Below are 16,604 nucleotides of genomic sequence, written 5' to 3'. Positions count from 1 at the left end.
TACTAAAACAACATTAACATCATTCCACAATACCTATAGAATGATTAGAGGATTGTAACTTTGTTTCATACAAGCTTGACACCAATCTAAGATTTTGATTAGTTTAAAGTAAGTTACTCAATTAGTACTAGAATTATTCAGATGGGCGAAAACCTAGAAAGGATTTTGGCATACAAATGAATTTTATTGTATATTTATGCATTATTTTATGATAAAATGCACTTTGATTTTAGTGGGAACTCATTTTGTCGAGACAAAGGGTGGTATCACCTGGTTGTATATAGTCATAGATAATCTATGCAAAGAAATCGAATTGGACATTTTACAAGTATGATTTTTTTTGGACAAACGAAATAAATTGGCTTATTACTAGATATTGTCCTTAATTGATGGATATGAAAAGGTAGGGTTATTGGATATAGAACATAGCATGTAAGCCTAATGTTATAATGCCTTATTAAATTACTTTTGTAAATTTCAGAGGATGGCTCTCAGCCTTGAGTTTTTTCATGAAAAGAGGAAAAAGGGGAGGGGGAGGGATGGGCGGTGATTTTAAATTAGGATAAAATTGTGATTATTTGTAAAATTTGAGGATTATTTTTTAAAATTATAATTAAATCGATATAATATTAGAAGTTGGGGGTTAAATTTGTTATTATATTAATTTTTAACTGTCACGACGGCTTGCCATTTGTAATTTCAACGAGAGTGATCAAAATGGCTGAACTATATAACGTGAGTGCTTAAATTGCAAACCTTTTATTCTAGATGCGTAAAATAAAATTATTTTTTTATAGTAGAATGATTATTTGTGCAATTTACTCAAAAATAAATTATATATAATATTTATTTATTTATTTATAACATTAAATTAGATCATGTATTGCACGGATTTGCGAATAAATAAATAAATATAAATGTGTGGTTATAATAATGTCTGTTAATAAAACTTACATATTATCCTGTAAGTAAAATCCATAAAAATAATCTAGATACAATTTAAAATTACTGAGGTAATTTGTTTTTTTTTCAAATTACAAACAGTCAAGGGTTCTCCTTTTATTTAATAAAAGAAATTGATCTAAAATGACCTAATTTCGAAAATCTTAAACAAAACTACTTGAATTATTCAAAGAAACCAAAATTCAAAAATTTTTTTAGGCTTAATGATAAATTCGGTCACTAACGTTGGCATGTTTTGTCAAAATGATTTTAATTTTATTTTTGAACCTTTTTTGGCCATCAACCTTTGGTTTTTTTTTCCCAATTTGCTTTTTCTAACAGATTTAATGAATAAATTCAATGTTTCAAATTTGCTTTTCTTTCAAAAGGTTTCAATTTTTCATATGTTTGTCTACTGATAAGTTTTTCTCTTGAGTTATTTTTTAGATAATTACGTTTATTTTATTTAAATTAAGAGTTATTTTAAATTTAATGTATTGTTTATTTTATTATTTTCCACATGTAATTATATTATTAGGTTATCTAAGTAATAAACTACATCTCATTAAAAATATTCCACATATGATATTCCAGATTACCCCCGTTAATTTTTTTTAATGGTACTTTCATTAAATCTATTAGGAAAAGTAGATTGAAAAAAAGAACAAAGGTTGATGGCCAAAAAAGACTCAAAAATACAATTAGAGCCATTTTGACAAAATATGCAAACGTTAATGGCCAAATTTGTCATTAAACCATTTTTTCACTAGCCTAGTTATATCTTTAATAAAATCCAGGAAAAAACACCTCATTAACCTAAACTCAACCCAAACTCCAAAATTTTTTACTTTCTTAACATCTTGTACCAAGTAGATAGCTATACTATGTTGCATTTCCCTGTATTTACCTACATACAAAATGACAAGTGTGCATGTTTATGGTGTATGGGTACAATAGAGGTGATCATGGGTTGGGCTACTCGACTCGGTCCGATGGCCCGTCCGAAAAATAAGAGGGTTCGGGTAAAAATATAGGCCCGAAATATGAGTTTGGGCAAAAAAATTAGGCCCGATTAGAAAACGGGTCAAGCCTCGGGTAAAACTTTTTTGGGCCGGCCCGAATTATATATTAAATATATATTTTTATTTTTAATCAAATATATATATTTTATATATATTTAATATGGGCCAGGCCGGGCTCGGACTTAACAATTTTCTTTTAGGCCAGACTTGGACAAATTTTTAGGCCCGTATTTTAGGTCGGGTCAGGTCCGGACCTAGAAAATCAGCCTAAAATTTTGTTTGGGCCCAGCCCAAACCCAACCCGACCCATGATCACCTCTAGGATACAACAATGTACTTGAGATCCCGATTTTACCCATCCAATTTAGTTACTAATTGTCATAAAAATGGAAAAAGAAAAAGTTGAAGATTCTTTCGGTCTTTCTTCATCAAATATTGAATAACACAAAAAATGATAAGGAAAAAAAAAGACATTATAGGAGTATCAGAAAACAGCGCCATTATATATCAGTATAGTCAGTTGCTGTATTTTTCAATGGCATAAACATATAATAACATGAGGAATTGCAGGAAAAAGACATGTCTAGAAGAAAGGATGGATCTGATTTTATCTATCTATTTCATTGTAATAAACTTACTGATATTAAGTATATGCTTATTTGAAGAAACCAACCAGAAATTTTCAGAAATAATAGCATCTGAATGATCAATCAGTAATATGTTTAATCAAAATCTAACACAGGGCCCCAGATAAGATAGCTGATGACCCACTTACATTTAATCAGTTTTCAGATGCTTAAACAAAAGCACCATTCACTCACACATTTTGGCTCACATATTTTACTCCAAATCAGAAGGTGACCCACACTGAAAACCTTCTTCAGCTAAGGAATGGTTAAAACACACACACACACAAGCCATTTGAGTTTATATAACAATGAGGAGACAGAGGTACATGTAGCTTTCAATGAGAAAAAAAAAATGAGAGGGACTAATAGTACAAGTGAGATCCTGTTGGAAACAGGGGAATAAAAGCGCATTTAAGAGATACCCTCAGCTACCCCGTTCTGCATCTCATCTTCTTTTCTTAGCTTTTTTCCACCCATGTAAAGCCAAGCAAACAAAGAATGGGATGGAAATTAGTTTGTATGTACTTTGTAATTGTTACGAAGGGACTTTAATTTCTTCAACTACACCTTTATTTTATCCCAATCAGGAATTCTTATGTTGGTTTCGGTGCTTGTCCATATAAGATTAAATTACTTTTATCCATACTGCGTATGAGAAATTTTACTGTTAAGTTAACCCTTTCATTACCTTCCTGCCTGTCCCAATGGGGACCCGCTATCTTCTTGCTTCTTTTTTGTTTGTTTTTTTTTTGGTGGGGGAGGGTTAATAATTAATCAAGCTGTACTGCCGATGCCATACTCTTCCTTCATTTACACCTTGTCCCGTTGCTTTCTCTCTCTCACAAGTCACAAATCAACACCCCCCCCCCAGCGTTTATACACTCCCAATCATTCCACTTTTCCCCAGCAACTTGTTGTTTTCATCTTGGCTTTCCCTCTCCACTTCACTTCACTTCACTATGGCTGTCTTCCTCTCCTTTCTTCTCATTCTCTTGTTTCCTTCAGCCAATGCTGGGTGGCCACCTTCTCCTGGTTACTGGCCTAGCTCTAAATTTAGGCCTATGAACTTTTACAGTGGGTTTAGAAATCTTTGGGGTCCTGGTCATCAAAGTCTAGATCAACATGCATTAACAATCTGGCTTGATAGAACTTCAGGTCTTTACTTTGTTATATTACCTTATATTAATCAATCTCATCTTTATTTTTGTTCCTTATGTGATTGCTTTGAATTTGGTTTTCAGGAAGTGGATTCAAGTCAGTGAAGCCATTTCGTTCTGGTTACTTTGGAGCCTCTATTAAAGTCCAACCTGGGTACACTGCAGGAGTCATAACAGCTTTCTATGTGAGAAATTGAACGAAACCATAATTTCTAACTTCAATTCTTTCTTAATGCACTGTTTTCTAAATTGGAAATCAAAGAAATGATCATTAAAAATGGCAGCTATCAAACAATGAAGCTCATCCAGGATTCCATGATGAAGTGGATATAGAGTTCCTTGGAACTACATTTGGGAAGCCTTACACTTTACAGACCAATGTGTATATCAGAGGGAGTGGGGATGGCAAAATCATTGGAAGGGAAATGAAGTTCCATCTTTGGTTTGATCCAACTAAAGACTTTCACCACTATGCCATTCTTTGGAGCCCTAGGGAGATCATGTAAGTATATACAGAAAATCAATCAATGCTGATAATATTGGTTATGGAAAGTAGACCTTATAAACTCCCTGAATTAATATTAAAAATAAGGATTGACAGCCATATTATAATGTCTAATAATAGGATAACTATAATAAGTACCCTGAGAATTGATGGTGGGGAGGATGTGGATTGTCCCCATTTGTTGTAAAGTATTGTTACCTTTTTCAGATTTAATAATTTAGAACTTGAAAAGTGAACATTTTGGTGATTTCCTTTTCTCAAAATGACCATTCGAATTTATTCCATTTATTGATTTATCTGATAATTTATATCAGATTCTTAGTAGATGATGTGCCTATAAGGAGGTATCCAAGGAAGAGTGCTGCAACATTTCCTCTAAGGCCAATGTGGGTGTATGGTTCAATATGGGATGCCTCATCATGGGCTACTGAAGATGGGAAATACAAAGCTGATTACAGATACCAACCATTTGTTGCAAAGTACACCAACTTCAAAGCAGGGGTTGCACTGCCTATGCGCCACCTTGGTGCCGCCCAGTCTCTGCCTCGCCTTTCCGGTCCGGCGGGCTAACAAGGCAGCAACGTAGAGCAATGAGATGGGTTCAAAGATACCATATGGTGTATAACTATTGCAAGGACCCCAAAAGGAACCATGCCTTGACCCCAGAGTGTTGGAGCAAGTGAATGAACTTAATAACGGTTCAATCGATAATTTATTTTTACTTCTCCATGTGAAAAAAAATTACAATCTGTCCACTTGTTTTCTGGGTGTCTTTGAGATGGATCCCACTTTCCACCAATACCGATGGAAGTCTCCGGAAGAGGAAAAGACGAAAATTTACTGTATTTTTTGTTTTGTGGTTGCTCTCTTGGTGTATATCAGATTGGAAAAATAATACAAAGGGAGGGGGAAGAATCAACGAAATGGGAGAATGGGGTCATGGGAGTTTCAGTGTGTTGTTTCATTAATCATTTCTTAATAAAAGCCCAAGTTATCTATTTTTTTTTTTTTGTCATTTTCATTCCTTTAATATAAAAAATTGACTTAATGTAGACATCAATTTCTAAAGTACATTGTTTTTCTGGCTTTAGCTCTAATTTTCTTTTCTCACTTCAATCCCTAGCGATATTATACGTTTACACTTTACAGTCTTTGAACATTAAAATCTAATGGTTGTAATGTTCAACCCAATCATACAATGCCACCATGCCATTATTTTAAAAACAAAAATATATAAATTTACTAAAACTTCAAAATTTTCATATTTTTAAAATTTTATAAATCATATTTACTAAAATTTCAACTTGAGATTGTTGTCTTTTGAAATGATATCACCTACGATAATTATTTTATAATTGATAATTTTTTTCAAGTTATTTAAATAATAAATAATAATAATTTTAGTGTCCTGATTTGTCTCTTGACCCATATTTTAAATTTGTAGTGAATATCTAAATATTAACATATTGCCTTAAAATATTTGATTTCAATTTTTTAATCCTTAATATTTATTGCCATAATTACAAATTAAATATCTAAATTTGTCACCATTCTCCCTACATCCACCTCTATTGTCTAGTGTTTGATTAGAACTTTGGTACAAAACAAAGAGAGCAAGTGTACAATAATAAATGAATGAAGCTTACTCTAGACATTAAATAGGAATCGAGTCAAATTATTATGTTGCTAGAAACATGTAAATATTAAAATTTTGATATAAAATGATTATTTTTATTAAAATATTTTTAAAATATAATTTTATAAAGTTGGTTGTACTTTTAATTAAATACAAATTTATATAAAATCTTAGAGAAGGTATACTTTATTCCAATATACAATAACTTTTACTATTTTTAAAAATGTCAATAAATTTTACGGTTTTTACAATTTCAATTTTTTATAGTTTATATTATTTCTTTACAAATTTTTAAAAAATTCTAACATATATTTAAAATTTTAAATTTATATAACTTTTATATTTTGTATTTTTTTAAAAATAGTTTTAAATGGTTTTTAAGTTTTTGGGATGATGATTGGTTAGATATGTGAATCAATTTTTTAACATCCAAAGAATTAAACCAGAATATTTGATAATGTTAGAAATTGAACTGAAATGTTTGATAACGTTTAGCAACGGAAGTGGGTTAAAAGAACTTGGGTAAACTATATACATAGTCATCCAACTATTAGTGTGTTTCTATTTTAGTCACTAATATAATTGAAAATTAATATTTTGGTCAGTTTTTCGTTAAATCACTAAAGGAGTGCTAATGTAGTCATTTTATTGACATAATAACAAATTTAACCCTCTAATGTTTACAAATTCTATCGATTTGGTCCTAATTCTAAAAAAGCAACAAATGTAACTCTCAACTTTACACATTATGTCAATTTAGTCTTACTTCTTAAAACCTAAAATTAAAAAATTTTAAAAATGATTTTAATGGTCATTTTCGATAAAAATGCATAAGATTTTATAAAATACATACAAAGTTGTAAAACTCATACAAAATTATAAATTATAAATAAATTAATACATTTTTCTCTTTTCTTACATGAAATTTATTTATTAAAATAATAATTTTATAAATAAAATAATTTATTTTAAAACTCCCAAACAAAACTTAAATTGGATTTGAACTTTTCCTTTTCTTTTTTTAGTTTTATTTTATAATTAAAAATTTATTTATTATAAATTTGGTCTTGTTCCTTAGTTTTTGCCAACTTGTCAAGTGTTAGGCACTACCTTCTCTATAAACACTGACACCAATAACCCTTACACCGAATTCCTCGATTTTCACATCCTCTGTCATCATGCCATCAAACTAAGAATCAATTGTGGAGCTACTGTCATGACCTTCCATCTATTGGGTCTCCAAGACCTCAACCTCACATATACACCCCCAATCATGCCCACCTTCAAACACAACCTCAAATACAACAAACTTGTTCTAGGCAACACCCTAAAAACATAAATTCTTACACTTTTTGACTTTAGGCTGTAATTTGTGGTCATTAATGTTGAAAAAAAAAAGAATAACTGAATCTACTTTAGCCTTTTTCATGACTTTTTCCCTTAAATTATTTTATTTATAAAATTATTATTTTAATAAATAAAGGTCATGTTATAAAATGAGAAAAATATATTTTTATAATTTTAAATGTATTTTCATATAAAATGAGCTTGTAATTTTTTTATATTTTACAGCTTTTTTTAATTTTGAATTTTTAATAATCAAGGCTAAATTGATATAATGTGTAAAGTTGAGGGTTAAATTTGTTGAACTATTTAGAATTAGGATCAAATTGATAGAACCTATAAACATTAAAGGACTAAATTTATTATTATATCAATGAAAAAAAGTGTGAGTGATAAAATATTAAATTTTGGTAGAATTAGTGATTAAAATAGATATTTTAATCCTAAATGACTAAAACATCAACACGCTAATAATAAGTAGGTGATCATTTATATAATTGAGGGAAAATGGATGAGGATCATTCATAAGGCGCCCACCCAAAGAACCACTCAATGAGCCATGTGGTATCCAAGAAGTTGATTAAAGGAAAAAAAAAAAATTCCCAGCAGAAAACATACTAGTAGTAATAATGCAGGTGCACATGATAAAAAGTTAAGAGTGACAAGTGATACCCAACCCCAAGCTTTTAGTTCTTTAACCTGAGTATTTGTTTTCTCTACTTATCCATTTCATTGGATTGGGAAAGTAGTGTGCGCTCCAGAGTTTGTTCCTGCTTAACTGCAACTCCCAAAAGCACTTGTCTCATTGCTTGCCTTGTTATCATTCTTTGTTTCTTCTTTCTGAAACTTGCAGTTAAAGGATAGTCGAATTTCAAATCTAGTAAACCTTTGTTTCAAGGGTTGTAATGGTGGGTTTTGAGCATTTGGTTCAATAAAGTTTTCAACTCACTTTCTAATCAAGAAAGGTGACTAGCAACCTAGCAAAGAATCTTAAAAAGGCGTGACACTAACACTTGAATAATAGCAGCTGCCGACATAGTGAATGAAATTAGAGATGCTTTGGGCAAACAATAATTCAAACAATTGCTAAATGGAAGAATGAAAAAGAATGGGGTCGTTGGGGAGGAGCTTTACAACATACTACTGTTGGGAATGAAAATGGCTACAATGTTTCTTTTTCAAAATCCAAAAATATGCAATCAAGCAAAAGTCCAAATCTACTTTTGGTCTGGGCCTTTCTTCTTCTGCCGTTTCGTAATAATTTTATTTCATTATGGTTCCTTTTTTTCTTTTTCTTTTCAAGCTCTAGCTTGTAAGGATCAATGATGATGGCCTCCCGTTCAAAAGTAGTGTATCATTTTGCATCAGACTCAGGAGGATCATATACCGGAATTTCAAAATTACCCCATCCACTCCGTATTAAGTTTTCTGATTCTACTCCCAAGGATATAACATCTATAGATGACACCAACCCTTTCCATTGTCAATATTCAAAGACACACACGTGTACATATATAACAAGATTATGCAACTCTTAGGTGGGATACAATTAACTAAATCATCTAAGTAGTTCGCAAACCAGTAACTATGATACAATATAAGCAGCAAGTGGAGCTGACAAAAAGAATGCCCCCCCCCCCCTTGCTAAATGGGGAAAAGAATTATTAATAATAAAGTAGAAAAGCTACTAAAAAACTGAGATTAAAACCCTATTACTATGTGGGACGATCGCCTCTGGGAACAATCAGAAACCTGCAATCATGTTCAAGGCAGGTGTATAATATCAACAAAAATCATTGCAATAACTCTTAACCATCAGATGGCCTTAGGTAGATATATATATATATTTCACGATCTTCATCCTTAGAAATGGAATTCTTTCCGACAGATTCCTAGTTGCCATCCAAATCTATTTTAGAGCATGATTACCGTAAAGTTGCAATATATCATCACATAAACAACCTAGCAAACCTCCATCCACATCATGCACATACTTTATATCATAAATAGGCTGCTTTCGCAATTTAAGATGCTGAATAACAGTAAAAGATGGCAACTCTTGCAAGACCAGTTCACCTGTAAGTTCATCCCCTGATGCAAACAAACACCCATGACTCTCTATGTTCATAACTGCAGATCTTGGTAACCGAACATCATTGACATTGGCGCATGTAACAGCCAACTTCTGATAGCAATTGCTTCCGAATCTCTTCAAATGAACATGGGAACCCTGAACCCCTTGCCCAATAGCAGGAGTCAGTAAGTGTTGAGAATATGCCATTTCATTAGAATTGTCAATTCTTGGGCGAAATGAAGCAATTATGTCATCACTGCTAGGACAATAAGCAAGAGATATACACGCTCCTTGATTGCCAGTCTCCAAAACAACAGGTTGCCTTCAAAAGAGTTGACCAAAAGTTTCTTAGACAGCCTATAAATTAGAGTAATCAACTAACAGAAGTCATCTATGCTTGGGCCCTAAACATTGTTAACCACAAGGAACTAACACTTTGGTAAGGTTCTGATAATTCACACAAGAAGCATAAGCTACGTTTCTTATTAAATGATAAAAACTTACCTTTCCTCAGATCCACCAAAGTTCCACTGACAAATGCCAGCGGATGATGCTGACAAAACGGCTGTAACACCTGAAGGAAGGGTTGAATTATGTAAAGAATATATGGTATGAACTGGGTTGCTTGTCAGCCCATTAACAAATTCCAAAGGCCTCGCAGTTTGGCGCATGTCAAACACCACAAGCGAACCATTCTGCGTAGAACTTTTAAATATTAGTTCAATGACCCAGATTTATCTGGAGAAGAAACCAAGCTCATTGTTGAAACCTGAAGTCCAGCATATATTTGATGGGAACCGTTGAGATCCCACGAACATGACCAAGCAGGAGCCTGAAAGTCGAATGTCAGTACTACAAAGAATCTCCATTAGTGGGAAGGATATAAAAGAATCAGAAGAATTCTCAACCTAATAAGTAAATGAAGTTATAGCTGACAGGAAATTTTACCGGTAGATCATAGGCAAGGATAAAATTGTTAATCTTTGTGCTGCAACAACATGAAAGATCAAATCAATCAAGAGAAATACTAGGAACAAGTCAGATGAATATTCAATCTGAGAATGGTGCTACCTGAGAACTGATAATTTCTTTCCTAAGGAAGCAAAAAGTGACAAGCTACCATCAGAGGGGCAAATGTGCAGATCCCTTACAGCTTTAGAGCCAGTCGGCAATGAAATGTCTTGTCTCGTATATGGAGCTACCAAGCTCATCTGCAAACCCATGTTTAGAAATTCTATAAGAGTATTCTTTGCGGAAACCGCAGGTCATGATAATAGTCACATTTCATGTTGAAGCTCAGAAACTTTACTTTGGTAAGGACATGCATTCCGCCCAACCCTTGCAATCTCCGTGTCATTAATATAATTTTGCTTGAAGCATCTATATCAAATAGCCGTGCACCATCCACCCCAAGCTCCTTCTGCAAGATCAAAACAATGAAGGTATATTTAACAAGAGAAGAAAGAAATTGCTTCGGGAAGTTACAGTCAACTGTGCACAAAGTAAGATGTTAAATATCATGAAAAAGAGTCCATGTTATAATCACACAACAAACAAGATTACAATGAAACATTTTAAGAGACAAAGCAGACTTTATATTTTTATTTCCAACACCATCTTATTCAGATAAATGTTTCTAATATTTAAGTCCTTAAAAAAGTGAGTGTGAAATAGACATTGCAAATTATAGATAGAAACAAGTTAAATCAAATAAATTTATTTTGAGAACTTTTGAGGACAGCACAGAAAATTCAGAAAGGGCAACATCCAAGTAATGCTAAATGCAATGAAGTTCACACATAACCATGAAAATAAACTGTTTGTAACTTCAAGAGAACTTCAATTGGCATTTCATACATAAGCTAATGCCACACACATTTAAGTGAGTTGTCAAGAGAAACAGGAATGCAAAAAAGGGAAAGAGTAATACCTGCAATATGAAAGGTCCTTGCCCATTGAACTCTGAGCCTAGGTTTTGGCACAACATGATGAGTAAGTGAACAATGTACCAGAAATAATGAAAAGAAAAAACCAAAGATGCAGGATTTAAGAAAATGGAAAAAGCACCAATCCTCGTACTTCATGCATAGAAGTTTCTACTGAAGATGATTTAATAATCTCATTGTTAAGGACTAGAAGATAAAGATCATTAACCCTATGAGAATACATCTCTTCCTCAAAGGAATGGCAGAAAAAGAACTACCAAGAGATGGAACACAATAGCCTCCCATTGAAGGTGGATGTCCCAATGTCCTAGGCTTCACATCTAACAAGTGCTCCAAATAAATTGTTTTCTGCAAAGTCAAAAAGTTAAAATAACAAAAAACTGTTATTATTATTTTAAGAAACAGGACAACCTGCAGAAAGTGTAATTTATACGTATCAAGCACCCAAATATAGTTCAGGCCTTCCAAACTTTTATCTCTAATTGGAGAACAAGAACTGAAAATCAATTACTTAATAAGGTTAGAGATCTCAAAATCTATACTACACCAAATAATATTTCCTCAAACTCTGAACCACACACAACATTGGTCGCCATAACAAACATGCATATAACTGACTGCACTAGATCCTGCAAATGTGAGATTGCATTGCTTTCAAGACAAATGAGGCAAGCTCAAACTTAAGCACCTAACACTACTGCATAAAACTGGGCACAAAAGAAAGTACCGGAGAAGTGGAAAACTCAACAAGCAACAAATTAAGTAATAAAACTGCAACAACTAAGACGCTCATCAAATATTTAACAGGGACAACTAGCATTCATTGTACACAGTGAAAAAGTACTTAATAAACAAATTCAATAGGACATGGTAGTTTTAAGAAACCATATAAAGAAACAACAAAAAACAAAAACATTTACGATCAGCATACCTCTTTAAGCTGGTGAAGTTCTCGTTGCAACAAAGCTTCTCTCTTTTTCCATTCAGCTTCTTTCTTTTTCCATTCAGCTTCTTTTTTAATTAGAGCAGCATTCTACAATTTTTTTTTTTCATTTTTCAGAATATCAGAAAGTTTCACAGAGCTGATTATTACAAAAAAATACCAAGTTGAAGGCATTTTTCTTTCTTCTTTTTCCACTAAGAAGTCTTACCTTCTTGTCAAGAGAGATGCACTTAGCTTCAAGAGATTGAATTCTCTGCATAAAATAAGGATACATCGTTAACATTACACTTCTTCAATATTTCTTCATATACTTTATCAATTCTCTGGAATTTTAGTATGACCTTTTGTGATTCTCCATCAATAGCAACAACCCGTGAAGCAAACAATTTTCTTACATCTTTTAATGTACATTTCCTGTTACATTGAGGACACTTAAGAAAGCAAGATGACATAAACAAGAATGTCAGATACATATACGACCAGCAATAGAGAATTGGAAACTATAACATGGTTTGATGATGAAATGAACCTTTTTTGTAGTTCCTTGTTGTTGTAGCCATTTTCGGATGCACGAAAAACCAAATATATGCCCACAAGGAAGACAACTACAGCCAAGCAGTTGGACGATTGATAAGCATATCTAGTGAGCCAAAATTTCACATTAAAAATAAATAAATAACCCATCATTAACATTAGTAGAAAGTAGAACACATACAACAATAAAATCTTCAATTATACATAAGCTAAATGCTTACTACATGTTCAGTTATCATTTCCTATCCAAAAAAGTTAAATTTTTTTTATCTTTAATTATATAAAATATTAATAATAAACCAAGGAACTCATAATTTGGCGCGAACAAAGGAAAACCGAAACTAATTTCAATTAAAATCCCTAGAATTCCAAGACGAATTGTAAAATGCACGGACCAGACGTGATGGTCACCGGTTGTAGTCCAAGCTTCCATACAGATAGGGCAAAACAACCCATCGATGTCCCCACGATTCCATTCGTTCCCTTGAGAATTTTCCCCACTCTCTCCCGCATTGGAACACACCGTAGCTTCTCCATTTTTGCTTTCTTTTTCGGCCAAAACCCTGGGAGACTCCATCACCGGAATAAACCCTTCTTCTTGTTGTTCTTCTTCGGTTTCTTCGGAATCTTCTTCTAATTCTGGTTCAGTTTCTTCTTCAGATTGTGAACCAAGTGCGATGTAGTCACTAGGGTTTGGCATTTGAGATTTAGGATTCTGTTGAAGGACTAAACAAAGATTGGTTTTTCCACCTTTTTCCCGTTTATTGGAGAGGTTTTTTTTTTTGGAGGGAGATGTTAGAAGGAAAAAAAAAAGAATTATATTGAGTCAGTCGGTGAGTGCAATTTTCGGTTTTATTTAATGGAAAAATATTGGATAAACTATCAAAATAGTCACTTTTGTTTGTCTAATGTTACATTTTAATCACTTATATTTGAAATGTTACAAAACTTTAACAGTAAGCTGACTAAAATTTTCGGTTTTATTTAATGGAAAAAATATATAGGAACCAATTTTATAATTTAACCTAAAATTTTTATTTAAAATGATGATTTAACGTGCTACGTCAGCTTACTGTACACCATTAACGATAATTAACACTCAGTAACTAAAATGTTACAACACTTTAACAGTGACAAACATTTTAGTCACTTGGTGTTAATTGTCGTTAATGATGTAACAATAAGCTGACGTGGCACGTTAAATCATCATTTTAAATGAAAATTTTAAGTTAAATTATACATTTGTTCTTATATATTTTTTCGTTTTGAGCAATTTAATATTTTACTTTTATGTTCTTTGAACTTCTTTTTTTCGTTATCTTCTCCTTCTCACTCTTTCTCCTCCCTTCTCCATTTCTTCTAATGTATTTTTTATTTTCCGTTTGTTAAAACTAGTCCTTATAATTTTATTTTTTAACAATTTATTTTTTATTTTTTCTATTTTCCTTTTATTCTTCCTCTTTATTTTTATCTATTCTCATATTCTTCACTACAAATGAAATGACCCGATAGTCACGGTTGTCAAAAGTGTATTTTGAAACTCCGTTTTGTAAATTGGATTCGTAAATATTTATTAAAAATATTCACGAAGTTAGTTGTGAGGTTAATTAGGTTTTAGTTAGGTAAATTTACATGAATTAAGAGTAATTAGGTAAAAGGATTAAATTGCATATCGGGTAAAAGTTGAATTATAGATTAAAGAAAAATTAAAGGGACTAAAGAAGGAATTATGCCATTGGCATTAAATGAGGCAGCATAAGGATAAAATTATTATAAAATATATATTATATTATATTATAATAAAACAAATAAATAAAGAAGGTATAAATAAATAAATAAGAAAAAGATAAAGAAATAGAAATAGAAAAGAGACAAAGCAAAAAGAAACAAGAAAAGAAAAGGAAAGAAAAGAAAAGGGAAAGAAAGAAAGGAGAAAGGAGAAAGACAAGGCTAGGTTAGGGGTTTCAAAGTTTCAAATTCAATTAGTTAGTCAATTTAGTTTATTTTTCTTGTAATTCTTATGTTTTTGGAATCTCGTGTTAAATATTACTTGATCCAAGTCAAAATTTTAGAAATTATTGAGTTTTTAAGTGTTGTCTATATTGAATAATTTTAGTATTAGGGATTAAATTGATAGATTTTAAGCTAGAAATGAAAAAGGATTAAATTGTAGAACAGATAATAAATTTTGTGTGATAGGGACTAAATTATGAAAAATAAAAAATTTAGGAATTTATGTGAAAATAGGAAGTTAAATTTAGTTTAAAGTAGAATTTGTATGAAAATATAAGATTAATTGTGAAGAAATAAAGTTAGTCTCGGTTTAGGGACTAAATTGAAATTTAGGAAAATATTGAGTAAAATTAAAATATTCAATATGAAATTGAATTATTTTGTATTGATGAATTTTAATTATTTTAATTCCGTAGCTACGTTGTATCGAATCCTCAACTAAAAGGAAAATATATATTATAATATATTTACTTTAATAATTAAGTATATATATTATATTATATTATAATAAAACAAATAAATAAATAATGAATAAATAAGATAAAGATAAAGAAAAAGAAATAGAAAAAGAGACAAAGCAAAAACGAAACAGAAAAGAAAGAGGAAAGAAAAAGAAAAAGGGAAAGAAAGAAAGGAGAAAAAAGAAAGAGGAAAGAATAAGAAAAAGGGAAAGAAAGAAAGGAGAAAGGAGAAAGACAAGGCTAGGTTACGGGTTTCGAAGTTTAAAGTTCAATTAGTTAGTCAATTTAGTTTATTTTTCTTGTAATTCTTATATTTTTGGAATCTCGATGTTAAATATTACCTGACCCAAGTCAAAATTTTAGAAATTATTGAGTTTTAAGTGTTGTCTATATTGAATAATTTTAGTATTAGGGATTAAATTGATAGATTTTAAGCTAGAAATGAAAAAGGATTAAATTGTAGAACAGATAGTAAATTTTGTGTAATTGGGACTAAATTATGAAAAAAAATTTGGAATTTATGTGAAAATAGGGAGTTAAATTTAGTTTAAAGTAAAATTTGTATGAAAATATAAGATTAATTATGAAGAAATTAAGTTAGTCTTGGTTTAGGGACTAAATTGAAATTTAGGTAAATATTGAGTAAAAATTAAAATATTCAATATGAAATTGAATTACGTTGTATTGATGAATTTTAATTATTTTAATTCTGTAGCTACGTCGTACCAGAATCCTCAACTAAAAAGGAAAATATAAAGTCGACGAGGACTAACTCGGAATTTTCAGTTTGTATTTCTATAATACGAACTTAGTTATTAATTGTTATATTTTAATTAAATATTTATGGTAAGTGATTGAGGTGAGTATTTGGCATTTTGATATTGAATTGAATTTATATGTATATGTGATTATATGAAAATTTGATATTGGATATTGATTGTTTTAAAATGTGAAATTAAATTCTATTAATTGTATCGGGCTGAGTCGGATATAAATGGCATGCCATAGGATTGGAAGAGTTTAGAAATTTCTTCGACTTCGAGTCGATGAGACATTAGGTGTCAATTTACTACTTTGGATTAATTCGATGAGACACTGGGTGTCAAATTATCACTTCGAATTATCCAATGAGGCATTGGGTGCCAAACTGGTGTGTTTTGGTTGGATCCGCGTATCCGTCTGAGTCCGAGTCGTGTTAATAGGGGTAAATGAATAGTAAATTTTATGATTGATATTGAAAGGGCATGGTATGAGAAATGGAAGTAAAATAGTGAATTGAAAATAAAATGTGAAATATGTTGCGAATATATGGAATATATGAGTTATATACTCATGAAATGAATATGGAATGGATAATGCAATTGTATAATGAAGTGTGAAATAAATTGTGAAAAGCTA

At 31.3% G+C, this 16,604-nt stretch overlaps 2 protein-coding genes across 4 annotated transcripts; one reads left to right on the top strand and one right to left on the bottom strand.

Moving 5' to 3' along the window:
- The first annotated feature begins 3,423 nt into the window (after nt 1–3,423).
- Nucleotides 3,424–5,253, top strand: LOC105799746 (probable xyloglucan endotransglucosylase/hydrolase protein 32). The gene is given in 5 exon segments (XM_012630444.2): nt 3,424–3,748; nt 3,835–3,935; nt 4,035–4,252; nt 4,570–4,751; nt 4,754–5,253. Coding segments are annotated over 5 exon segments (882 nt in total). The 5' UTR covers nt 3,424–3,552; the 3' UTR covers nt 4,939–5,253.
- Nucleotides 5,254–8,697: 3,444 nt separating this feature from the next.
- On the bottom strand, nt 8,698–13,538 carry LOC105799745 (uncharacterized). Of its 3 annotated transcripts, XM_052621485.1 has the most exons (14): nt 13,128–13,538; nt 12,728–12,803; nt 12,540–12,629; nt 12,407–12,451; nt 12,187–12,288; nt 11,513–11,603; nt 11,240–11,277; nt 10,619–10,729; nt 10,381–10,520; nt 10,258–10,297; nt 10,079–10,141; nt 9,814–10,004; nt 9,312–9,631; nt 8,698–8,987 (listed from the first exon to the last, which is right to left on the bottom strand). In XM_052621485.1, exons 1-14 carry the CDS (start codon nt 13,430–13,432, stop codon nt 8,980–8,982), a joined length of 1,620 nt encoding a protein of 539 aa, XP_052477445.1. In that variant the 5' UTR covers nt 13,433–13,538; the 3' UTR covers nt 8,698–8,979. The 3 variants fall into 3 exon arrangements, with proteins under 3 accessions (XP_052477445.1, XP_012485897.1, XP_052477446.1); XM_012630443.2 differs by having other exon boundaries at nt 8,698–9,631; nt 13,128–13,537; XM_052621486.1 differs by having other exon boundaries at nt 8,698–9,631; nt 12,540–12,612; nt 13,128–13,410.
- Nucleotides 13,539–16,604: the final 3,066 nt, after the last annotated feature.

The sequence above is a fragment of the Gossypium raimondii genome, chromosome 9 (assembly GCF_025698545.1).
Source record: "Gossypium raimondii isolate GPD5lz chromosome 9, ASM2569854v1, whole genome shotgun sequence".
Classification (NCBI taxonomy): domain Eukaryota; kingdom Viridiplantae; phylum Streptophyta; class Magnoliopsida; order Malvales; family Malvaceae; genus Gossypium; species Gossypium raimondii.
The sequence above is the reverse complement of the archived record's forward strand: the minus strand, read 5'-3'. Positions and strand labels throughout refer to the sequence as shown.

Coding starts and splice junctions, on each gene's coding strand:
- LOC105799745 (XM_012630443.2), bottom strand. CDS start 13,432: ATGCCAAACCCTAGTGACTACATCGCACTTGGTTCACAATCTGAAGAA. Junction 12,804..13,127: donor ACCGGTGACCATCACGTCTG/GTCCGTGCATTT, acceptor GCTTGGCTGTAG/TTGTCTTCCTTGTGGGCATA. Junction 9,632..9,813: donor TTTGGTGGATCTGAGGAAAG/GTAAGTTTTTAT, acceptor ACTCTTTTGAAG/GCAACCTGTTGTTTTGGAGA.